General features: G+C 37.5%; 1 protein-coding gene across 2 annotated transcripts; it reads left to right on the top strand.

Annotated features, from left to right (window-relative positions):
• The first annotated feature begins 223 nt into the window (after window positions 1-223).
• On the top strand, window positions 224-23958 carry LOC144630576 (WD repeat-containing protein 43-like). 2 transcript variants are annotated; one of them, XM_078488946.1, is made up of 19 exons: window positions 224-439; window positions 7301-7435; window positions 8648-8769; window positions 9359-9479; window positions 10415-10566; window positions 11271-11373; window positions 12683-12747; window positions 12848-12908; window positions 14095-14205; window positions 14836-15075; window positions 16218-16270; window positions 16880-16967; window positions 17573-17662; window positions 20047-20078; window positions 20203-20266; window positions 20784-20897; window positions 21691-21763; window positions 22731-22783; window positions 23771-23958. In XM_078488946.1, exons 1-19 carry the CDS (start codon window positions 260-262, stop codon window positions 23882-23884), a joined length of 1971 nt encoding a protein of 656 aa, XP_078345072.1. In that variant the 5' UTR covers window positions 224-259; the 3' UTR covers window positions 23885-23958. The 2 variants fall into 2 exon arrangements, with proteins under 2 accessions (XP_078345072.1, XP_078345071.1); XM_078488945.1 differs by having other exon boundaries at window positions 7298-7435.
• Window positions 23959-26634: the final 2676 nt, after the last annotated feature.

The following is a 26634-nucleotide window of genomic DNA, read 5'->3' as shown; positions in this document are numbered from 1 at the left end:
CCCTAGGAGCAGACTGGAACACCGTTTGCAAAACATTTTGCAGGTGAAACAAAAAATAATGGCAACAAATTTCCACAAATTCAACGACTATTTTCACCAGAAGCGTATTGGGCTCCTGTTTTCATTTCATTTCCATGATTTCCTTTAACTTCCATTGTTTCGTCTTATTTTCTTTCATTTCCATTCTTTATCTACCTTCGCAAGCGAGAAGACTGGGAACGAGCATGACTGGTCCCACGTGCAAATGGAGCCATGAAATATGGAAGGTACTCGTTGTGCCTTTGATAATAATGGTCGTATTTTAGCACTTTTATCCCCAGATGGACGCCTGAAAATATGGGATTGCACTGCTGGATCGTTAAAGCATGAATATACTTCACCATCGCACCTTTCTACATCTTGTACGTGTCTGCGATGGAGTCGAACTTCTCGAACTACGGTGAGTGCGAAGACGCACAAATGCGTTGCTTGTTCAAAAGAATCGTCGAGTTTGCGAAGTTTTCTGTTGAACAAGCGACGAAATAACGTGCAATGTTCGGTTTTATTAGTATTAGAAGCAATAGCAGAAGTCACTTTTACGAATTATGGCTCAAATATGCCGTTAACTTGCGAAGATTTTGAAGACCCTCCGACATATCTCAGCTGAAGTTGAAATTTGTTTGTATAATTACTACAAAATTAGGGTTCTTTTCAATTGACTGCGTGACTTGGTAGTATGGGAATATTCGCTTGCCAGGCCAGTTAACTGTGTTTTTGCTTGTTATGTCGTATGGGAAAGAAATTTAACCATAAATAGATCGCGATTTCTTCTCTAAGCGCATGTGGCGGAGAATTTTTGTCACGTTGTTTTCTGGCTTTTGGCTGTTTTGTACATTTCACGATTGTATACACACACATTAGAAACAGAGATTTAAGTATCCAGTGCGTAAGTCGATTGCATTTATGAGAAGTGCTATCAAAACTTTCTTCTATATGTTGTTAGATGGTGGCTATGTTCATCCATTTCAATGATTTATTAACTGGTATGCAGCTACCTTATATATATCGCATGCAGGTATCATTTTAATCAAATAGTAAGGCTTCGAGACCCTTAGTCATCAAGTCTGCTGCACAAAGAGTTGCAATATTCTAATGACACCTGGAGAGGAGGCAGTATTTAAAAAAACTATGTAAAATGACTTACTATTTTAACTTTCTTATATGTTCAAGGCTGTGCTCTAAGAAAAATTACAAGGAGCCCAAAGGTTTCAAACTATGAGATCCAGGGTGCCCAGCATAAAGCTTATATGAAAGAAATAAGATTATCTGGTCGCCCAAAGACAAAAGTTAGTCGCCTGAGGCACCGGGCACCCTTAGAGCACAGCCTGGTGTTGATTTTTTGACTTTTAAATGTAACGAAATTGCAGTGTTCTCCTTATCAGGCGGTAACCGGTAAAATTTACCGCTTGTAACACGACTCTTTACCGCCTAGAACCGCTTAGAAGTCTTGAAAATTCAACAGGTAAATAACAAAGTAACGCCACTCGTTTCACCTTCGTAGTCATGATCGAAAATATAAAATAACAGATTGAAAATAAACAGTGACAAATGCAATATTCATTTACGAACTTTTGCTAGTATTCAACAATCTTTATTTCCCTTCACTTTCTGAATCTCTGATGACTGAGGGCTGATACCTATCGAAGAAAGAGCAAGTTTTGCTGGTCTTTCTCACTTCTCGGCAAGTGCGCATCTATTGTTGCACAGTTTCCACAATCGATTCCACAATAAGGCGGGAGCAATCCTTGCTGTCCTTTCACTTTGTCCGTTGAAAATGAAAACAATCACAAAGGCAAATAGGTAAAAATAATTTCAGAAGTGAAAGATATTACTTACATATAATAGTTCAGTTTTCAAAAACATGCAAAATGCAGAAAATAGTTGATAGTCGCTTAGTTGACCATAGCTGACGCGTGGTGAAGACAAAGGCAGCTTTCGTTGTCAAATTCTTTTCATTAAGTTCGTAAGTAAAAAAAGCGAAATCCAGGCGACAGGTTAAAAGAAGCATTCAGAATACAACTTTTCAACAACGCCTTTGTGACTGCTGAGTATTGGAAGCAAAGAAAAAAAGAGCTGCAGCGATTCGTAGCATAGACGAGACAGAACCGTCGATTCTTCAAGTAGTACGTCATGTAAGCGGCAGCAAATGTATTCAACGGAGGGTAATTTTATGCAATTTTTCTTAGGCTGTATAGCAGGCGAAAGAGGTCTGTAAGACCAGAATGAAGTTGTTATGAAATAAAATTCGACCAGCATTTGGACAACATTCTGCTCCATGTAGGTAAACTAGAAAACGGCTGGGATTTACCGGAATTTCTTTACCGGTTTAAAAAATTTTCTTACCTGCTGTGCTGAAAACTAGGGAGAACCCTGAAATTGGTTACCTACAAGATACATTTTGTCCTGGTATTTTAAGATCAGTATTCAGTACAACCCTGAGATTCACATAACAGATCCAATGTGTATAATTTTGCACACATGGCAAGTTTTGATCAATGATATACTGGGGTCGGATGTTCATTACCAGGACCCCCCCCCTTCCTCGCATAGTAAAAAGCCCCAAACCAATGACCTCCATAATACCAGTGCATTGCTCTCCCAACTGAGCTATGAACCCTTGATACCTTGATGCATAGGTTAAGGTGGCTCGATCGGATTTTTGAGTGACGATACCTTTCAACTTTGAGCAACTTGTATGTCACCGTGAACAATCTGACTGAAAATCAATCAATATAGCTGTACTAAAGAAAGATGAAAGTTTCGAATGAGATAAGTTTCGTCGAAATCGGAGTAACCATAGCAACATAATGACGTCACCACCCATTTTACACAAGACCGATTTTCTTGTAATAGAAGGATAATTTTGAAAAAAGGCTTCTAGATCTTGGACTTGACATAGTTTTCTCAAGGTCTGCGAAATTTGAATTTTTATGAGAGCGTTTTCGAGAAAATTTTGGATGAAGTTTTCAGGTGCTAAAATACAACAAAAACAAAGCAGTCTTAATACATTATTGAGAAAACGTTCACAAGGCCCGATCAAGTAACATTTTGGCCTTAAGTGAATCTTGAACTATCTAATTACCTTGGAAGAAAATCTCAGAGAAATCGTTTCATTTGATTTCTTGAAACATCGGCTTGAATATGAACTGGTATGAAGTGTTATTTCGCTCTTTTATCGAAAAAGGGCCTTCGCTTACTAAAATGATCGCAAAATAAAAAGCGCTCTATAGAATTTTTTTAAACTTGGCAGTCAAAAAGAAGAATAAGTTTGTAATGAAATGTCCGATTTTCGAAAATAATTGAAACATTTTAAGGCAGTTAATTCAAAGCCTTAATTCAGGTAAACATTGCGCTGTTTTTTCACCCTACATCGGATCGCTGCCTCATTATCTGTCTCCATTGTCTCAAGCCGCGTGCATTTGTAAATTCCAGTAGATCATGAATCACTAATTATTTATTACTGGAGATTTTTATGACAATTCTGCCTTGGCCTTGAAACAATTAGGAGACTGAAGATAATACAAGTGCTTTACTAGCCTATTCCTCGTTGTTATTGTATTTGGCTTGTTAAATAAGCTTGTTTCTGTGCAGTTTTCGGACAACAAGCAGCTGTTATACATATTCAAGATGTGCTGAAATTTACAAGTGCACGGGGCACGACACAATAGAGACTTATAATGAGGCAGCGATCCGATGTAGGGTGAAAAACAGCGCAATGTTTACATGAGTTAAGGCTTTAAATTAACTGCCTAAGAATGTTTCAATTATTTTGAAAATCGGACATTTCATTACAAACTTATTCTTCTTTTTGACTGCCAAGTTTAAAAAAATTCTATAGAGCGCTTTTTATTTTGCGATCATTTTAGTAAGCGAAGGCCCTTTTTCGATAAAAGAGCGAAATAACACTTCATACCAGTTCATATTCAAGCCGATGTTTCAAGAAATCAAATGAAACGATTTCTCTGAGATTTTCTCCCAAGGTAATTGGATAGTACAAGATTCACTTAATGCCAAAATGTTACTTGATCGGGCCTTGTGAACGTTTTCTCAATAATGTATTAAGACTGCTTTGTTTTTGTTGTATTTTAGCACCTGAAAACTTCATCCAAAATATTCTCGAAAACGCTCTCATAAAAATTCTTCAAATTTTGCAGACCTTTAGAAAACTATGTCAAGTCCAAGATCTAGAAGCCTTTTTTCAAAATTATCCTTCTATTACAAGAAAATCGGTCTCGTGTAAAATGGGTGGTGACGTCATTTTGTTGCTATGGTTACTCCGATTTCGATGAAACTCATCTCATTCGAAACTTTCATCTTTCTTTAGTACAGCTGTACTGATCGATTTTCAGTCGTATTGTTTACGGTGGCGTACAAGTTGCTCAAAGATGAAAGGTATCGTCACTCAAAAATCCGATCGAGCCACCTTAATTGTGGGTTCTAACATCCTGCATATTGAAATGACTTAAGAATTATGTATGACAAACATGCAGAAGTTGCAGTAAATCATAATATGGATAAAATGATCATTGCCGGGAAGTAGCAGTGGCAGATCTTGGGAAGGGGCGTGGGGAGCCTGGACTGCCACCTTATTTTTAGGCCAAATATACAGTACCGCCCAGAAATAAGTGTCCCAAAATATACGCAAAATACGTGTATGCTTTTTCGCATACACGCGTCTGCGTATGCGTATGCGTGGATGTGCGTCTGCGTATGTGCGTATACTCTGAATTCGCGTATGCTCTTTAGTATGTATGAGCAAGCTTATTGTTTTTTCTTTTGTCATAGTTGATTGTTCTTTCAATGGCCTAACATGTAAAATTTAAATACAAGGAAGACTGACTAAATCATGCCGTGCCAAAGCGACAAACACCGCAAGTTTTACAAAAATATAAAATGCGTTCCGTTTTGTTACAATAAATATTGCAGTTGACTGTCATCAGAAACACTACAATACAACAGAAACACTAGTCATCGAGTTTTCACTGCAATGAGAAAATTACTCTTTTCGTTTGAATCATCGTTTTAATTTATCCCACACAGAACCGAGTAAAGCCAGAGATTTCATTATTTTCGCTACCTGCCGTGACACTTCAACAAGCAAACTAACGAAAATTAAAATTAACAAGCGTTTGTAATTCATTCTTGGTCATTACCTTTTATTTAAGTATTGGCTCCTAAAGGTCATTTGGTTTAATAAACCAACGTTAGGAATGAAGTTTTCGCGTCTTTTCTTCGCTATTCGTCGTCACGTTCATCGGCTCGCTCTGGAATGTTGTTTTGTCGGCGTATGTGATCGTCTTTTGAACTGTCGAGAGCATTCGAAATCCCGCATGTCTTAAACAATTTCCTGGCAATCGCTTCTACAATTTCGGCCTGAGGCTGTTTCTGTTCCTTTGCCTTTTAAAGTTGAGCTAAATTGCAGAATCACCGCTTGTGTGACTCTCTGGGTCCAGAGAGAATCATCATTGTCGCAACACGAGACTGACCAATCAGAAGCGGCTGTTCCCACTTGCTTGGTAAACATAGTAACACGATCTGATAGAATCGGCTGGATGTAATATTTTTGTTCAAAACCGAACACTTATAATACCACAACTTCTCTGCTAAAAGAAACCACTTAAGACGAGTTTTAATTTATTGGATCCAGGATATACTCCGACAAATAACAGCACATTGTGTTCTGTTTTGATGACATTTAAACTTTACATGGCTTGCTTGATTTGTTCTCTGGCAAATTTGCGACGAACTATAGGTTCTCTGGCGATTTTACAGTTGTTCTGGACGGCCTATACCTCAGAAACAACTTTCAATTTGAAGGTTTAGTTGTTTGGAATCGAGTTGCTTTTGGCATGATGATCGATAACCGCTATAATTAATTCTTTCGAAGAACGCGTGATTGTTTGAGAAGGGATTCTGAACTCAGGTGAATGTTTCGTCACGTGTATGTACGGTTCTATAATAAATTCATCTTTTATCAGTGATTTGTTGATTTGCAATATTATTACATAGTTTTGACTTAAGGAAAATGTTGATTCACTGCGCTTGGATTCTTAGAACCAGAGATATAATTATTTTCGCTTCTCGACGGCGCGTGTCGAAGTCAAAAGCTGTCTCCCGCAAAACTCGGATAATTTCATATCGATTTGTTGTTGAATAAAAGCACATCGTTTTCTTTCGTTTCAACACTTGAGCGACCCTTTCGAGGTTGAACTATCGGGAAGTTCACGTTTATGAGCGGCTGAATCTTGTTAGATGTAACGTAAACAAAACTCTCGTCTGTTTGTCTCGAAATGACGAACGATAATTGTCCTAAAACTACGTACTTCAAGGCAAGACAAACACTACTCGATCGTCTGTCGCCTTTTAAAGTTTTTCTCGCAAAGATATTTCTTTTGTTTTTCCCAACAATACAACACAAAGAAAACTTAGAGGAATGAATAACAAAGAACTGCGTATGTGTTTATGTTTTGTTGCATACGCGCGTATGCGTATGTGCATATCTGCGTATGCGTATGTGTGTATAAGGTGCGTATGCGATGGACGCTTATTTCTGAGCGGTATTGTATACCGTAAAATTCCGGTTATAAGCCCCTCCGCTTATAAGCCCCCCCGGTTATAGGCCCATCTACCTTAAAACAAAAAAATACATCCGGTTATAAGCCCCCCCGGATATAAGCCCCCCTCTGCTGAATGACGATACTGAACAGGGCTAAATGTTGCTTTATTATGTGTTTTTAACCTAAAAACGTATTGCGATCAACACTCCCATGTCTCGTTTCGAAACGTTTTTTTTATTCCACTTATAAGCCCTCCCGGATATAAGCCCCTCCGCTTATAAGCCCACCCAAAACCCCTTGCGAAGTTGTATAAGCCCAGGGCTTATAACCGGAATTCTACGGTATACTTGATAGCAGGCCCCCTCTATTTGCAAGGTCTGGATGATCAGGCCCCCCACTTATCTGAAGGTCTGGATCTGCTGTGGAGTAGTAATTTAATTAAACAATTTCTGCCCGCAGCCTATTGAGGCTTCCTTGCTCAGTTGGTAGAACATCGCACCCGGGGTCAGATCTTGTTGAAGCACCAAAAAATCAAGCTGAAAAGCAAACTTTAAGGTTTTTAGTAGTTCATGGATACACAAATGTCTCTCATGTATTCAGGGCATAAAAATTCCTGGATTTATCACATCCTTCCTCACTATCTTCAGCCTTGCATTCAGGATTTTACAGTTTACACACTGTTTTTGAACCCCATTTTTTAGCAGACAACTCAAAGAAAAAAGAAACAAAAGACTTCAAGACAGTCTACAAATGCAGATGTTGATTCAATAGCACTTGGTACATCATCAGGTGATGTTCTTGTATATAATGTGGCTGCTGGAGAAGTCAACCAGAGATTGGTAAGTTTATTATATATAATGTAGTACTGCTCACTTTTTAATTGATCGCTTATCACATGTACCCAGACATGCCCTGTGACTCATGTTTCTTGCAGTGCACTCCAGTGGCAGGGAACAGGATTTAAACCCAGAACTTCTGGGTTACAAGTCCAGTGTCCTAACCACTAGGCCATGTGCCTTCCATGTTATCAGGTTAAAATCAAGATCATTATATGACTTCTCTTTTATGCATTAGAGTCATCAGAAAATTGTTAGCGCAAAAGCTTGATTTTCTCAGAAGTCTTTTTTGAAGTAGAAAAGTAGTGGCATGAATGAATTCTTTCCACTACTTTGTAATGTGCAAACAAATTACGTGTTATCAAACATTATACACTGTATGTTGCAAAGCATTACATATAAGTGCAAGTACAAAGAAACATTTTTATTTTATTTTTAAGTTTTGGCTTACCTGACTTATTACTTGACTCTTCTTCCCCTACACCCTGACAGTGTGCATACAGTAACATGTATTTCATTGGATACTCAAATGTCCTTTCACAATCTGTAATAGAGCCCCGATCTGTGCACTGCAATGTTTACATGTACTTTTCTTAAATGTCATTCTCAATATGGTATTTACAGCTGTTCAGTGAAACAAAGAAATGAGTTTTGCCCATAGCAATGTTTGGGTTTACAAAGATGAATTTTCGTTAATTAGTGTTCAAGCATAGTATATTTTCAATTGATTTTTATAAATAATTTAATATAAAAAGTTCTTGGAAGAATATTTTGCTAAAAGGGTAAAACAATGCCTGGATATATTCGAGGCCAAGGAGTGTAAATTAAAGTAATCAAAGATGCAAATGTTTCTTTTTAACATGTACGTCATGTAATTTCAAGTAAGTTAGTAAGTAATAATTGTTATTGGCTTTTAATTAAAATCCCTGATGATAGCTTTCAAAATGTTCAGTTCTTTGTTATAAAGTGGCACTTAGACTCTCCTTGCAAAAACGGTGCTTACATGTATGTTGGTGAATAAATTTTTTATTGGGAATTGCTTGATTCGTATGACATCCAATGTTCCTTTCAACTGACAGTAATTTTTAGGCATAAACAAATTTGTTGTTACAAACTTAAGGTACCATATAAGTCTTTTGCATTTCTTTATAGCTTTTTTAGATTATTATACTAACAGTAATTTATATTTTTATCCATGTTTTTGTTCTTTTGAAGGAGGGAGGACATGATAACAGAGTTAATGATCTGTGCTGGAGTGAAGATGATAGTACATTGTATTCTTGTTCAAATGATAAACATATAACAGAGTGGAACACAGAAAACGGGCAAAGAAAGTGGTAAGGCTTCCTTGTGATTGACACTCAAATCCGTCCTGTTGGCAAGTGCAAATTGTAAATTGTACATTTGTGGTCGCCCAGACAGTTTGCTGTCTAAAGATTTTACAGTTGCACTTGAAACACATATTATCCCTGACACTCTTGTAATATTTCATTGCTACACATGTACATACATGTACAGAGATGTACGATTTCCAACAGGTGGAATTTTCTTGATCACAGGCAGAAAATTTGGGTCACATTAAAAGAATGATCTAACCAGACACAGACTTTTAGCTGGAAAAATCGAGTGCCTATTATTGACATCCCCGACCTATGTATTAAATTTCTGCAAGTTTGTGTGGGTGTCATTCAAAGCCAGTAGATTTAAACTAACCCATTTTGCTCCTGACACGCAGGTCCGCATAAGTTTTTTGTACAGATTGGCCCATATAAACCAATACAGCTTCAGGAAATTTCAGCTTGTAGGATAGTTTTTATGTAATTGTCAGTGATCTACTTGTGTATTAGAGTTTGATAAAAAATTATGGTGTAATTTGTTAGTTGTACATGTAAGCACATTAGTTTTTTACTTTCTTATTCCTTACAGTAAATGGAAAGCTGACAAACATGGTGTAAGGTGCATTCGACTCGGTCCAAAAGGAAATACACTTCTCTCGGCTGGTAGAAGTATTAAACTATGGGACTTGAAAACCAAAGAAACACTTAGGGTAAGAAATCTGTCTGTCTATCAACATGTTGGCTTTGAGATCCAGCAAAATATACTGTTTTACTGTGTTTTGGAGGCACGGTGGCTCGATGGTTAGGGCATGGGACTCCAGATCAAGTGGTCCATGTTTGAGCCGTTGCTAGGGTCATTGCATTGTGTCTTGGGCAAGATTTTTTTTTTTTTTTTTTAAATAAAAAAAAAAAAAAAAAAAAAAAAAGAACTTTACTCTTAAAATGCTTCTCTCCATCCAGGTGTTTAAATGGGTACTGGTAGAATTAATGCTGGGGGGTAACCCTGGGGTGGACAAGTATCCCATCCAGGTGGAGTAAAAAAACTTCTAGTCACTTCATGCTACAGAAACCGGGATAGGCTCCAGCCTGTATGGGCCACTAGGATCAAATACAGACTTAACCATACTGTGTTTGCAAGCAAGTGAAACACATGGTTCATTATCAGCTTGAAGTTGATAATGGTAAATTTACCATGATGGTGGATTTTGAAGGCAGGGATTTCAAGCATTAATTCTTTATCAGATTAAAAAGTTACTAACAGTAAAATGTATTAAAAACTTAGAACCCCAGTTAAAACAAGCATATTTTCCCAGGGCTTCAAATAATTTTTTTTCACTTGAAAGGATGAATGTCCTACTAAAGACACCATTTCGGTGGAACAAAACAAAAATGTGGTCGGACAGATTTTTATTCATCGTTGCCGTAAAATGATTTACAATCAAAAAATTGTCCAGACATCATGCTAAACACATTTGGGATTTCATCAGTTATGAGCAAATTTTGGTCAGCCAATATCCGATGACCGGCTGTTATTTGAAGCCCTGTTTTCGCTGTAAGGTACAGTGACACTTTATCATATCAGGTTTCCACTGTACACATTGCTATCATGCCATAATGAAACATTTTCTTGTTTCTTTCTCTTTAGAGATTTACTGGTCATGCTTCTCCAGTGTCGCAGCTCTTGTTCATTCCAATTCCCTTGTCACATGACTCGAACGCAAATCACATTCCAAGTAATGGTATCAGTGGTCACTACTTCATTTCTGGAGCCGAGCAGGAGAGACTAATGAATATCTGGTGAGTTTATTGAGGGACATAAACTACATTTTAGCCGTGTCAAAATTACCGGTATCACATTTAAATGCCATAAAATTCCAGTTATGAGCCCCCTGCTTATGAGCCCCCCTGGACATAGGCCTGTCTACCTGGAAACAAAAAAATACATCTGGTTATAAGCCCCCCCCCCCCCTTTCCAGATAAAAACCCCCTCTGCTGGACAACAATAGTGAACAGGGTTAAAAGTTTCTTTATTCTGGCTCTTAAACTTAAAAACTTATTTTCATCAACCCTGCAATGCCGCTAACATGTATAAGCCCCCCTCCGGATATAAGCCCCTCTATTTACATGTATATGCCTACCCAAAACCCCCTTATAAACAAAATTTTATGGTATTGGAATGACATGTCATGAATCGTTAAATCTGGTAACCTTTGCCTTAAAAGACGCTTACATACAAATGTGTTGCTCCAGAAAAAATCCATACCCCTCCCACAGAAGGTTTTATGGTTTGAATCCCCCACCCCTCTGGAAATTCCAGTTAAGCCTCATACATTGTACTTTCCTTTAAGAATTTTGGTTTTGAGACCTCCAACCCCCTCGGAATTTCCAATGACCTTCCATGGGGTGGGTATGGATATGTTCTGGAACTGCACAATGCCGGTAAATACAAATGCAAAAAAATACAAAAAGATACTTACATAACACTATTTCTCCTATCAAAGGTATGTGAACTTGGACGCTCACGACAAGAACGCATTAGTCTCACTTTCACTCACAGATGAACCAGTGGCAGTTGATGTTGTGCGACACAGTAATAGAGAAAAGGTACAAAATGTAGTTGTCTGGATGTTTTTTTCACTCTACTAAAGAAATAAAAAACGCGCCCGAGTGCATTATTGAGTTATATAAGCATGCGGGAATTTTTAAGAACACAAGAGAAGTGCATAGAGAAGCACGAGGCGTAGCCGAGTGCTTCTCGCACTTCTCGAGTGTTCTTAAAAATTCCCGAGTGCTTATATAACTCAACAGTGCACGAGGAGAAAGTTTTTTATTTCTTTTATGAAATGTTAAAGAAATTGCGCGCTTAAACTCGTGACGTTAGCAGCGTGCATTATAACTCAACAAAGCACGCGCGTGACGTATGCAGTGTGCTTTATGGGATTTTAATATACAATCTTCGTTCACTGTCCAAAATCTATGCGCGCAATTGGTTAAAATAGATCACGTGATTTTGCTTTACCTGTCATCAGCAAACTCCGACAGTGCAGTATCGACAATAATGCACAAAAATCGTGCATTATTGAAAATGTCTTCAGCTTCAAGGCTTGTAGAAGTGGAAGAAAAATATATTCCTCAAATTATCAACGATCCAATACCAAACAAAATCGAAGAGGATTACAACTTGAAGCGCTTTCATGTTCAAAGGTAAACTGCAGCTCAATAAATACATTTTTGTGTGCGACTGACTTGCTTGTAGTTGTTTGATTGCGAAAACCATCGACTCGCTTTAAACAAGCTTCTCACTGACTGTATTTATGAATGACCACAGCTGATGAACGATTTTATGAACCATTTTAAGCTTTATTTCTGTACAGCTTATTTGTGATTTTTATATTATTGATGTAATCCCGTGTAATTATGTACTACTACACTTCTTATTTTTAAACATTAAGCTTATTGTTTGAAGTTCGTTAAGTCATGATGATCGCTTGCAGTTTACTCAGATTGTATATTAAAAGGGTTAGAGTCTGTCTGTTCGTGTTTTGTTGACAAATACACGCACTTGCTGGCCTCACAATGAACTCGAAATTTTCAATACTGCACTCGGCTACGCCTCGTGCAGTATTGAAATTTCTTGTTCATTGTGCAGCCAGCGCGTGCGTGTATTTGTCAACAAAACACTCACAACAGCCTCTAACCCATAAATAATGAGTTCGAATTGACCAATCACAGCGCGCGCAATTCCTCAACCATTTTATAAAGTGGTTTAAATGTAGAGCACTATCAGTTGTTTGTATTAAGTGTACCGCTAGTTATCTTAGGGAGTCTTGTCACAAAAAAAATATGTTGTTGCACATGTCTAGGAACTTAGAAATAGGTTTTAATTAGCATCATATTTTTTTTTATCCCCCAGCCAATTCACATCGCTGTTGCCTCAAAGGATGGTCAATTGCATATTTTTGAATATTCACTCAATGGGTAAGTAACTGTTTTAATACGCTTTGCCCCTCTCACATTAGTAACTATAACCTGAATTAATTTTATACTGATAATTATTTTAACTTTGTCATTGCTTTAGTGGTGGTAAGAAGCCATTACGACCAACAAAAACAGTTCAACTTGCATCTTCGGAGAAAAAGGTAAAATATCTCTTGGTACATAATGTCTAATTTAGTAAAAGTGGTCTTCAAAGCAAGTCATTAACTTTTTTACTGCATCATTCAATAACGAGCAAACTCTGAAGTTCAAAATGTAACAAATGATTGCACTTTTCACTGTCGTCAATCATAATTACGACAATAATCAATAAACCTTATAAAAAAGAAACAAAATGGCTTGAAATCTACCAATAACAGCCTACAGATGTGACCTTTTCAAGTGAACTTTATTTTCTAAGAGGACCGCAAGAAAAAAATTAATGCTAGTGGCACAACAGAGTTTGTAAGGTATTGAAGGGTGCAGTAGCACTCAGCATGTTAGTATGTAGTAAATAAAATCTTAATTGACCACTCCCTCAACAGGGGCAATGTTAACAAACTCTAAAACAAATATTGTAAATGAACTTAACATGGTTAAAATCCCAAATGGCAGGAGGCAGACCACTTGCCTATTTACAAACGTAGCCGAAGCGTTCAACTTGGGACTACCAAGAACAACACCAGCTAGTGGCCAGTACGGGACTTGAACCCGCGACCACCGGATTTTAAGTCCAGCTCTCTAACCACAACAACAACAACAACAACAACAACAACTTTATTTGCACCCTTTTCATTCAATTAAAATTAGCAATACAATAAATAAAATAAATAGAGTAAAGTGCATGACTAACTAGATTGGGCAGCCATACTTAGTTTTTGTTACAATAATTTATAAAAAGGTCATTCATATTTAATATTTACATAGCAAACTATACAACACACAAACACACAAAAACAAAACTAAGTAGGCTTAAAGAAAAATTAATAGAAAAAAAAGATGGAAAATGACGTATTATAGTTATAAATATAAAAGGTTCAGTTAATAGCTTGTGATAATGCTTAATTTATATTTTTTCTTAAATTGTTTAAGTGACAGAAGCTTAATGTCATCACTGATAGCATTCCAGATTTTAGCACCCTGATATCTAATATTAAAGATTTCATAATTTGTTCTGGTTTTGGGTAAAGCATAAGTCATTCTAGAGGACTTGGCCACACTGCCACTTGGCCACACTGCCTCCTACATGTAGGTCCTGTACCCTTTAAATAATCTAATGCTGTAATTATTAAGGTTATTGAAGTTTTTTACCTAATCTTTGGTACCTCCATGTACATAATTTGTTTCTAGGATGGAACCCCATCACCCATACCAGTGCTGTGTGTTCATTTGTTATCTGAAGCAGAACCTGAAGTGTTGATTGCCTATGGTTCTACAGTCAAACCTCAGTTTGAGACTTTGGTGAGAGATTATGCATTTTGATACCTCTGCACATGTACGACTGACATATCTTTATCCTCTTTGTATGTGTCAGAGTTATGTCCGACATAAATACATGTACAGCTGTACATCTTAACTTAACATGTCTGAGCGAATTGTTGAGTTATACATGTATATAAAGCATGCCAGAATTTTTAAGAACACAAAAGAAGTTCATAGACAAACACAAGGTACAGTCAGTTACTTCTTGTACTTCTTGAATGTCCTTGAAAAGTCATAATTTGTCAAGAAATTGCATGTGTATGCATGCACAATGTAGGGCGCATGCTTATGTCATTATAATGAACATGAATTTACCAATTGCAGTGCATGCAATTACTTGTCCACTCTGAACATTTTTATAATCAAAATTAATCACAGTAGAAACTCTTCTGTAAGACCATTTCTTTAACATGACCTTCCTGTTATGGACACTTTCTTTTGTCCCGAGGAAAAGGTTAATTTTCAATATTTTTATGTTCACAAGTCAAAAGATTTTGTTAATTCTCAGTTCAGCTATCGAAAGCATCATCACTTTGAAACTCTATAAAATGACATTTCAATTTGATCTCTCTAACATTGTTTTTGTTGTTTATTTTTTCGTCAATCAAGGCCTATTCAACAATGGAAGAACACACATGCCTCATGAGAGAAAACACATCCAACCTCCTTCTCAGTGAGAGTTCTCATAAACCATTTCAAGTCGACAAAGGTCAGGCATCATTCACGGCAGTGACGACCCTCAGCCTAGGAAACATGGCACTGGCTACTCCTGCTGCAGTGTCAGAATCTGATCAGACAAAGATAAAGGATAAAACAAGGGATCAAAGGACAGAAAGGCCAGAGGAACAGGTGTGTTAACCTTGGGAATTCCCGCAAGTGATCCTAACATTGCATCTCCCTCAAGATTGGATGCAAGTCCACCACTGGACCTGGGTTGGGGTTGGGGGTTGGGGTGTGGGGGGACTCTCATATGAAAAGGGCAGGGATGCCTCGATTCGCAGAGGGGTGTAAATTGCAATAGGGGTGTAAATTTCAAATTTTGGGTCTCGCTTAGAATGTTCCGGGCAAAATGCCAATAATTTTAGCCATTAACCCTTTCACCACCGCACGTTTTCGACAGAAAAGTGCCCCTAACACCGGCCTTTTAGAAAATGGCGATTTCTCAGGAAGGAATGGCGCACAAATTTTTCAAACGAAGCTAGCGCATACTACAAACATCGTATCTAACTAAAAAATACATCACTGCAAAGATAATTTCACAGCCAACAAATAGATTAAAACAGTTATATTTATTTCATTCAAAACATTTACAAAAAACAGTGAAAATGCTGCACAACTCTTACCGCATTATGTTAAGATCGTTTGAGAGCATCCCTGTCACATTCAGGTGAATTTCTTGTTGTTTACGGTCAACAGTTCGCTTGAAATGTCTTACACATCTTCACTAGTTATCGATCGAACAATTTTGAAGATATTTGGCTTTAACTCTTGAAATTCACGGTTAAATTTGCTCTTGAATATTGTCTTCACTTTCGGTTGTTGCTGAAAATGGCGAAAAAAAAACGCGTGGTAAGTTTTCTTCTTCGTTTTACAATGCCTTCTTCATCCTTCAGTTGTGGAAACAGACGGCCATTTTGTTTTCAAAGCATGTGCTTTCACTTGCATAAATTAGTTTTCCAAATATGGAAAGTAGTGCCCAGTTTTTCCCAAAACAGAAGAGGTCGTTTCCAGCTGTTTTTTTTGGCCGCTAAAGGGGCCACGGGTGTTACACGCACTTTTAATTTTTGGCCGCTAAAGGGGCCACGGGTGGTGAAAGGGTTAAGGTCTCATTTTAGGGTTGCACAAGAAGAAATGTACAATATTAATTCTATTTTTAGTATTGTGGTATCTTTTATCTTTTAAGCTTGAGCCATGCCAAGATTGGTTTCTTTAAAGAAAAATAATGCAGCAGTATAATGTGTTAAACAGATTTGTTGATATATCTTTTACAGAGTATTGAGGACCGGTTAAAGGCAATAAATACTGCATCTACTGAAACACAAAAGTAAGTTAGCATTAGTTCCTTGTTAACAGTGAATGTTTTTATTGATGGTGTATCACTGAAGTAGTGACTACTAATGTTTTAACACACGGGATAAAGAAAAGTCAGTGTGAAGCTGTACGTGTCTCTTATGTAAATATCATATGAAAACTCATCTATAGTCAGTCTGGTGTAGCTAGCCCTGCCAGGGGGGATTCCGGTGTTGCTTGTCAAAATTTAAAAATGCGCCGTGTCAAACTTCGTGTCGCTGTCGGTAGTAAAATTGAAGGAAAATGACTTGTCCTTGTCAGAATTTAAGTTTTTCCAAAAGGGTTGTCATTTGTCGCAATTTTATTTTATGTGCTGTTTTTGGGCCATGTTGCTTGTCGGAATTTACCCTGGCAAGGCCTCTGTAGTACACATACTAGCGTGTTTTTTACATTTTAACACCCCTTTGTGCCACTCTTTTGCCTTTGCATTAAATCATTTCAATTTTTCTCGGGGATTTCTGCATGCTCCTTATATGCTGAATGACAGAATCTGCAGTTTCCAATCCAATCCATGACAGTACACTGTACTTGTCACTTTTCGCTTGACAGCACTCTAAACGTGTTTGATTTATTTTATTTTCAGAAGGAAAAGAAGTGGTCCTCCAACAGCTGATTCCTTGGCACAGATGCTAATACAAGCTCTTCATAGTCAAGATAATACTCTTTTGGAGGTCTGATATTATCAAATATTGCATGGTAGATAACTACACGTAGTTGCCTCCACTTTTGAAGTACCTCCCATAAAGAAACACTTTGGTTTGGTTACAAATGTACATGTGTACTGTTACCTTGTTGATTACTGTAAGCCGCATACATATAGATCAATAAATCTACAGTCAAATCCCGATAACTCGAACCCTTAAGGGAAATCGAAAAAGGTTCGAGATATCAGGAATTTTGAGTTATCGAGGGTAAAATTAGTAAGAAAATGACCTGAAGGGAAATTAAAAAAGTTTCGAGTTAGCGGGAGTTCGAGTTACTGAGGGTTCGAGTTATTTATAAATACCTTATTGTTAATTAATTTTGCAGGACTTAATTTTTGATATTTTCGCAATTTCACAAAAATCGGGAGATTAAAGACCCCAAGAAAATTTATTTCAAACGTTTTCTTTTGTATTTTTATGTTAATTACGTATAATTTTTTGGCCAAATCTCTAAAATTAACTCCTGCAAAATATGCCCATTCCATTTTCGCAAAATTAAGTTCCTGCGAAAATAAGTAACAATAAGGTAAATGACTGCAATGACTACATATATATTTTTTTACTATTTTCAGGATGTATTATGGCATGGAAAGAAAGAGTCAGTTATGAAAAACACAATTAAAAGACTTCCAGTGACTCTAGCCATTCCTTTCTTGAAAGAGGTTTGTTGTCTGTGTCCTACAAGTGCATGTTTATATTATAGCCAAGTGCTGTAATTTGGCTTCCCTGTTTTTGGATTGACTTAAAAATTCTTAATTTTATTAGCTATAACCTTGTTGATGTGCATACAGTAATGAAAATGTAAATTTATGTTTGAACATACATGTACTAGTTATGCAACGCTTTCAAGTGGTATACTGTGGAATATCCCACGAGACACTTGTATTTTTGCAGTAAGTGACTTATGGGATATTCTATACATGTAGTAGACCACAAGAAATTGTTGTGTAACTATTTTATACCATGCTACAGAAAATACACTGACTAAATTTCGCCGGGACAAAGGTCGCAGTGCACAATGGAAAGGTTGAGTTGAATACTGTCAAACATACAACGGCTTTTCTGTACTCTGATTGGCTGTATTTTCTATGGCATTGTATAAAAATAGGGCCCCAATGGGTCCATGTGTTTTGCTGCTAGAGCAAAGTCTTAGGGAACATGTTGATGAAAGACAAGTGAGTCGAGATTGAAATCCAACGTCTTTTATTGTCTGTCACTTGTGTGCAGGTTAATAATTGCACTATATTGTAGTCACTTTGTGTTAATTCAATCCTGATAATTTTACTGATCAATGTTATGTTGAAATCAAAGACAGCAAACATAATTTAATTACTAGTAAGTTAACGTAATGTCTGACATGATTGTCTCTTTGATAAAAAACAGTAACTCTTAACATTATAAAAAAATCTCAATGAACTCAATGTGATTCTTTTAGTGGCGTTATCTCACTGGTTACCGTTAGTTGTATTTGGAATCATTGTCACAATGGTAGCGTTTTAACAACAACGAAAAAGACAGAATCTATTGACCTTATAAGAACTCAATGTGATATATTTATTAGTGACAAGACAGTGGTTCTTTAACCACTTTCACCCAAATTAAACACTGGAACAACTAACTCTTAACAAACTTGTTGTGTCACCCTGAGTTAAATATGCAAAATTCAGAAATTATAAATAATCGCACGCGCACCGGCGTACAACAACAGAAAGACGGCATTGAACGTAACGCAAAGTTCATTTTGAAAGCGAAAGTTTACAAATAATTATTATCATTCGTCAGTCATCCCTTCACGCATGAACACTCGTCGAATTTCAGTGTCTTCACAACAAGATCGGAAGATCGATAAGGACCAATTTTTAATTCTGCGAAAGTTCGTTTTCTTAAAGTTTTAGAAATTTGTGAAGTTGGAGGATTCACTGAGGACTGCGTAGCCGAAGATGCAGTGGCTCGCTGGACATCAAATTCTATTTTTCACGGCGTTTAATTAATCTTCACAAAATAAACATGTGGCGCCAGCGCGTCTGGCAGTCAAAAATTCATTTTTCAAAAAACTTTCCCTTTCCAGCTATTTTAGCGGGGCTTATACTATAGTACCTACCTGTCAGTCGTAGAAAAGCTGAAATTTAAGGATGAACTGTTTATTAAATGAAGACCGTATTATTTTTTAATAACTAGTAAACAAACTGGTCGCCACGCATTTAAACACGAACTGACGAATGTTGCATCTGATGCAGTGAATCTGGTGAATGAGAACTTCCTTTAATATTTCTTTGTTTTCGACGGTGTGCACCACTGAATAAGTTTCTTTCCCATTGTGATGTTACTAGTATTAATTCGTTTCTAGCTGTCTTTTATATAGCTCGAATACAGCTACAATTAGCGGTGCAGCCTACCAGCATGGTATATTCCTTTCCAGCTGTCTTTGCGTGACAAGTTACACGTTCATACATTTTATTTTAAAATATGAAGTTCAGAGTTAATACAGTACTAGTATGCTGTAGACAGTGTAGACAAGGTGAGGGTAAGTTTATTTTCAAAGCGAAAGTTTACAAACTGTGCACTAACCGGTCCTTTGGAGAAAATATTTATGACCTTCGGCGAGGTTCCAAGTCTTCGCTCTTTTCGTAAATGATGAAAACTGCAGAATAATTTTCTCATAAAACTGGAGTGGTCGCGCCACAGTTTGTTTTCTTTCCCAATGCGATATACTTTTAAATCGGTTTTCTGTTTTCCAACGCGTCCAACGTGGTTTGCGTTCGAATACTTTGGCCCGTAACTTCGAATGCGATCAGCGCTACGGTTCATTGGTTTCGATTTTGTTTGTTCATGGATTTGATTGACATCGGTAGTTCAGATTTCTCCTCTGTTACGGCACTTACACCTTACGGCACTTACGGCACTTACGGCACAAACTTCAGCTCTCAATGTGTTTTGCTTGCAGCCATTGCGGCTGCAGCAAAACACAAAAATCAGTGTTGAATGACTTTGTTACTTGACCATTGCTACATGTATTGTCATTAACATCATTTTATTTTTATTACAGCTCATGCACAAAATGGAAGCCACGCCTTGGAGGTAAGTAAAAGAAGAGTATAGCCTTAAAATATTAATTTTGTAAACATGATGTTCTTATTAAATTTATGACACTTGAGTATCTAATTGCCTTCTTTTTTTGTTTCTTTTTGTCTCCAAATTCCAGAGGTGAACACCTGGTGTTGTGGATTAAACATATTTTAAGTGCGCACATGTCTTATTTAATGACGGTAAGTTAATTGCCAATATACAACAGTTATGAATAGATCGATTTGCAAATAGTGAACTGGCAAGTGTGGCATATTGACATAAGGTGTTCTGTATTTTACATTGTAAAATTCATTAACTATTCATGAGGGTGCAAACCAATCCCAGCACTGTATTCAGATCACATGTACACAACCATAAACCCCAATGCAAATCAAACAATAGAATTAACTTTTGATACAGACTCCTGCTCAGCTAATTAGTATTCATTAACTTGTGATATAGATCTCTACTGATTCGCATAACAAAACTTTGCATTCAATTTATTGTTTTCATTTCACAAGTAGAATAAAATATTCGCGTCCGATCTGTATGGCCGTTTACAATGGCTCGCCTATCGGCTCGCCATTGTAAACGCCCATACAGATCTCCCGCTCATATTTTATCTACTACTTAAAAAAACACAAATTGTACATATGAGAAAATGTATTTCTTCTTTTCCTCTAAGCAATACATTTAATTGCATATTTTACATTACAGGTGCCAGACCTTGTGCATTCACTTAGTGGATTATACGCCATGATGGAATCGCGTGTGGGTGCTTTTACTAAACTGTGCAAGCTTCAAGGGCGTCTTGATCTGATGCTCTCACAGGTATTTGGAATACTGATGATAGACATGTTTTGCATCTGTAATGGTTACTGACTAATACATGTATCATACACTATCATACTGTATTCCCGCTATCTGTGCAAAGTGTTACAGCTTACATAGGCTACATAGCTCTCTTCAGACATTGAGTGATTACGATGCCAGCCAATAATAATTAATAATGGTTTGCAATTATTTTATGGGTAGTTGTTACCAAAAATCTCAGGACAAATTTATACATGTAAGTTTAACAGTACAACAATAATATTATGTAATAGTTTATCTGTGAAATAAACTGCTGGAAGGAATAACCATAAAATCTTATAACCGGTAATAGTCATTTTTACCATAATATCTGTAGTTTTTACGCAGGGCCCCACTGAGAACCACATTAATTTTGTGACATGAGCTCCCTGTTGAAATATCTTTATTATTAGCCCTTTTGGAGTTCCGCTAACAATCACTGTACTTGACATTCCGAATAATCCACACAAAGTTTTAGCCTTTTGTGAAACAAAATCTAGCTTTTAGTCCTTTTATGGGAAGGAGAAACGCCCTTTATGTGCTCTTTCAATGACAGTGATTTAACCTTGTAGTGTTCGTTACATACTTTTCCTTTCTTAGAGACATGAATGATGAGTCAGATCTTTGATAGGAATTGCCGTCAGATCAGTTATAAACTGAAGACATCTTGAGCTCTGACTGTCTCTGGGACAATACATGTAGTGTTTCACTCAATGCTTGTCTAAAAACTGTTCTATAATCTCAAATATGTTCTTGTTCATACTGTTTGCAGGTGGACTCTCAGAGCTATAACACTGCAGATGAGGATGAGCATGTTGAGCCTGCAGTTGTGTATCAAGAGGAAGGTACAAAACTTTTATTTTATGACTGTGTGACCTTTTAACTCACTGGTTTATTGGCTAGTGACATGTCAGATTTTACTAGCCAAAAGTAATTTTTCACTAGTCAGGTATATTGATTTCTATCAAGAACAGTTGCCTTTTCCGAGTTTTTCACTAGCCAAATGACTACTAGGAATGCTAAACCGTGTAGCCAAAACCTAAATTGTAGTAGTCTTTGGCTAGTTGGCTACCGTTAGTCTTGAGCCCTGTGACCTCTTCGAATCATGCTCTTCCGTTCATTTACAGCCAGCTGTTTGAGATGTCTTTGCATACGAAGTGAAATCCACCCCCCCCCCCCCCTACACGCACACACACACACATCTTTCACCTCCCCCAAACTCGACACACTTTAGATTGAAATTTGTTGTGTTACATGGCGCATGTATTTAGGCGAGGTTACCCCATGAACACCAGTGGATGTAAATTTATTCTGTTGCCTCTATTGCCTGCCATCCAATAAGGGTCAATAAGCACCAAATTCTTCTCAAACACATTCTATCACTTAGCCTCCTACGTAGACCTTGTTTGGTCTTGTCATGCACTCCACAAACTTATGGGGGAGGAAAGATGACATAACGAGCCCAATTGGTGTCTGTGTTGGCGGTTCCTTGTCACTTTCTTCCTTATTAACCCTTGTGTTGTATACTGTGTTGGTCATATCACTAGACAAAACTTCGCCTTACCTCCATACCAACCTCGTTCCCAGGGCTTTTCCCTTGGTAACGCCCGTTCCAAATCACCAAGGGAAAAGCCCTGGGAACGAGGTTGCCTCCATACATGACACTTAGCCCTATCTCGCCCTTGTAATTACAGTAAACATGTATGCCAGGTAGTCTTTTTTTAGTTGGGAACGCGGCCTATTATACCCATGTATCCAAATTTTTGTTTCATTGTCATGCTAAAGGACAACTTTTTTTTTTTTTTTGGTTAGACTCAGAAGAGGAGCCTCTGGTACCTATGGAGACTGAACACTCGGAATCTGATGTATGTTATATTAAGTATATTTCGTGTTTTGCCCGGGGGGGGGGGGGTACTCCCTATAATGGCCTTTACGGGGAGGCTCCGCCCGAAAGGGGTACCTTTTTCAGGCTTCAGGTATATAAAAGGGTAGGGATTTCACGAGTTTTTGTATATGAAAGGGTATGTAAATTTGTCATTTGGCTATTTAAAAGGGCCTTTAATTAAAATATTTCAAACAGAGGCAATTTATGGCTGTATGAATTAAATTTATTAAGCGCTACATAAAAATGACAAGAAAACGTCCTTTAAGTCCACGCCATGTCTTTTAGGTATATAAAAGGGGCACCTTTTCAGTTAAAGGTATACGAAAGGGGTACAATTTCTGTCAAAAATGGTATATAAAAGGGTAAGGGGTTAGAACTTGGGGCGGAGCCTCCCCGTATAAAACTTTTTTAAGTACCCCCCCCCCCCCCGGGGTGTTTTGTAGAAAGTACTGTAACATTGTAGGAGACACTCTTTCCAACCAAATGTTGTAAATCTAAGGATATTTCATGAGACATGAATGATGAGTCAGATCTTTGATAGGAATTGCCGTCAGATCAGTTATAAACTGAAGACAACTTCAACTCTGACTGTCTCTGCATACACTATGAAACTTGAAGCCAAGCTACAGTCCGTAACAGTACCATTCTCGTCCCCAGAGCCTCTTGTCCCTCTTAGCCGGCTGAGCCTGGGGCACAAAGAACAAGTGGCTCTGGGTACACATGATTTGATTGGCTAGATTTTGGTTTTGATTTTGATTTTGGCTAGATGTAGAATATCGCTAAAAAACAGCACCATATAAAATTACTGTTTATAACAACAACAACAACAACAACATGTTTATTTACCATAAAATAGTTTACATGCAGTCTATTACAAGAATTGCACGACCATGACTGGTAAACTTCCACCGAGCATAACTATAGGAGCTTATCTAGCAGGGTAACGAGGAATGATGTTGCTTTTTAGGAAAATTGGGAAGAAGAGGAAGAAGATGAAGTAGCTTCAGAATCAGAAGAGGAAAGTGAGAATGAAATTGAAGGAGAAAATAATGAGAACGATGAATCTGACGAGGAAAGTTGAATGTACAAATTCACACAAACAGATCACACTGTAATTAGGTTTTACAGAATAAAAATAATTGTTCATATTTAAAACGTTTGTTTAGTTCTCACTGTTATTCACTGCGTTGTGACTCTTGAAATTTGTGGATGTTTTTTTATTTTTATTTTTATTTTTCACTTCACAAATATATAATTTCCCAGAAAGCATTTGACTTGTTTTCTCGTTGCCTATGTGATAATGTCAAAAGGAAGTATAAATAAAAATAAAGTCAAGTATGAGAACCAGTTGGGAAGTATGTGTGTAAAGTTTAACAATCGTGGTATTGAATGTGGAAAGACTTCTGATCTGATTATCTCTTTTGACGAGATGGCTTCTTGGAATGGATTCTAACGTCTCGAGGTAAGCACGCATGACTTTCTGTTTTAACTTTGACGTTCAAACATTCTTGTCGTTTTGACATTGAAGCACGTCTTTTTGTTAGCCATTCAGGGGAAAGATTTTGATTCTTGACACGTCCTTGTTGGATTTCCAAGTATCTCAAGCCAGTTGAAGAGTCAACAACACTTGGCTTCACACTAAGAGTTATATTACTTTCAAGTCAGCACTTGACTCAAGTGCACTTGAAAATCTCAAGTAGTATTTTAGAAAATCTGGCTTCACACTTGATGAAAAAGTATATTACTTGAGGTACAAGCCGTCAATCATCTTAAGAATCGTGACAACGCTGCACGCGGCTCTCATTTGGCTTCCATTTTCTATTGGTCAAGTGCGTTCTCAAGTGTGGTGTAGACCATACTTGGCGGCGTACTTCGGCTTCTTTGAACTACGAATGTTTCCATGGTCACCAAGGAAAGTTCAAGTAAGTACGCTTTACCCATTTACACTCAAAGAAGGTTCCAAGTTCACTTGTTCGAGCTCTAGTGTGAAGCCAAGTAACAGCTCGTGCAATTTGAGGATTGACTCCGTCCGCCTCTTGTTGTTCGATTGACCAAAAAAAGGGATCCAAAAACCGTACTCAAAAACCTTGTTTTGGTAGGCAGGCTTTTTAATTGTTAGACTTTGAAGCAGATTTTTCATCTTTTTTTCTGTTCTATGTTTTCATCTAGGGGTACTGATGACAGAAAGAGGGGCAAGCTTGTTAAAAGTTGACTGAGTTGCTGAAGTTACTCATATGATGTTAGGTAAGTCAAGGTGGCATTTATAGTACAAAACATGTATACGAATTATTTTATATACTTTACGTCAGAACATAAAAGATATCACTTGAACACAAATGTGTCAGTTGTTACCGATACTGTGGCATCGGTATGTTCAAGTTACAGTCGAAGCTCTCTTAACGGACACTCTCGTAAGCGGACAGCTCTACTTACGGCCGCCTGGTTTGAAACCCCGTTTTTAACTCCCATACAAACTCTGTATTTTTACATTCTCGTAAGCGGACATTCCCGTAAGCGGCCGCGGACACTTTCAGAGATAACGAGTTAGACTTTTTCTTTGTTTTTGAGCTCCCGTAAGTGGACACCCCAAAGAAAATCCTATAAACAACCTCTGTATCTTGTTCTTATCAATCAACTTTACATCGCCGTTTGTCACAATGATTTTACAGTAATTACAGTAACATATTTCAGTGTTTGTTTTGTCGTCATCCACGTCCGGTTACATTTCGAAACACCACTTACACTTACGGCAAGCTCCTGTAAGCGGCCATTTATCTCTTACACCTCACCTCGTTGCCCAAACAACGATCCAGAGACATGAATGATGAGTCAGATCTTTGATAGGAATTGCCGTCAGATCAGTTATAAACTGAAGACATCTTCAACTCTGACTGTCTCTGAGCAACGGATCTTTTGTCTCTATCCTTTCTGTGTTGTATTATTATGACGTATTACATGAACGTAGTTTTCATTTCGTTTCAGAACCATGCCAAGCACCCTATATCACAGCTCAAAGTGAAAAAAATAATCTGTAATGAACATGCAAGGTAAGATATTGAAATTAAAGGAGAAGTTCACTCCAGAATAGCCATTTATTTTCTTTACACCAATAAAAAGTTTACACAAAGATATGTTATTCACCAAAATTTCACCCTCCAACGCGCGCTATAACCCTACGAAATCTTTCCCAAAACTCGACAACTGAACGCCGCCATCTTGGAGCTGGTAATGTATGCGTGATGTCAAAGAGCTCAGCATGACGATTGGCTGGAAAATTTTAATAGTCGAAACTCCTTGTTTTTTGAATTTGTTGAAGCTCTGTTTGAGCAAAATGGAACTGCACAAAAAGGCATTTTGACAAACAAGAGCCACTAAGAAGAAACAAGGAGTTTTGAGTATATAAATTTTCCCGCCAAACTTCAGGCTGAGCTCTTTGACGTCACGCATACATTACCAGCTCCAAGATGGCGGCGTTCAGTTGACGAGTTTTGGGAAAGATTTCGTAGGGTTATAGCGCACGTTGGATGCTGAAATTTTGGTGAATAACATATCTTTGTATAAACTTTTTATTGCCGTAAAGAAAATAAATGGCCATTCTGGAGTATCATAGCCCATTATTTAGTCCGTAATTTATCAACTGAGGACTGAAATGATAAGAAACCTTTTATCCTGTTGGTGTCGTAGTTTGTAAATCTTAACATTTTTGTCCTTTTTTTCTGGAGACATTGAATGATGAGTCACATGTTTGATAGGAAGAGTCAGATCAGTCATTACTGAACTGAAGATATTTTGAACTCTGACTGTCTCTGAGCAACGGATCTTCTCTGTGGT

Source organism: Oculina patagonica, chromosome 11, assembly GCF_052425735.1.
Source record: "Oculina patagonica isolate OP01 chromosome 11, crgOcupat, whole genome shotgun sequence".
NCBI classification, from domain to species: Eukaryota; Metazoa; Cnidaria; class Anthozoa; order Scleractinia; family Oculinidae; genus Oculina; species Oculina patagonica.
Note: the sequence above shows the minus strand (reverse complement) of the source record. Positions and strands in the feature narration are given on the sequence as shown.

Bases quoted from the DNA above. Each gene is read 5' to 3' on its own strand.
- LOC144630576 (XM_078488945.1), top strand. From the start codon at position 260: ATGGAAGGTACTCGTTGTGCCTTTGATAATAATGGTCGTATTTTAGCA. The intron at 20,079-20,202 runs GTAAGTAAAAGA...TCCAAATTCCAG, and splicing joins ATGGAAGCCACGCCTTGGAG to AGGTGAACACCTGGTGTTGT. The intron at 22,784-23,770 runs GTATGTTATATT...GTTGCTTTTTAG, and splicing joins CTGAACACTCGGAATCTGAT to GAAAATTGGGAAGAAGAGGA.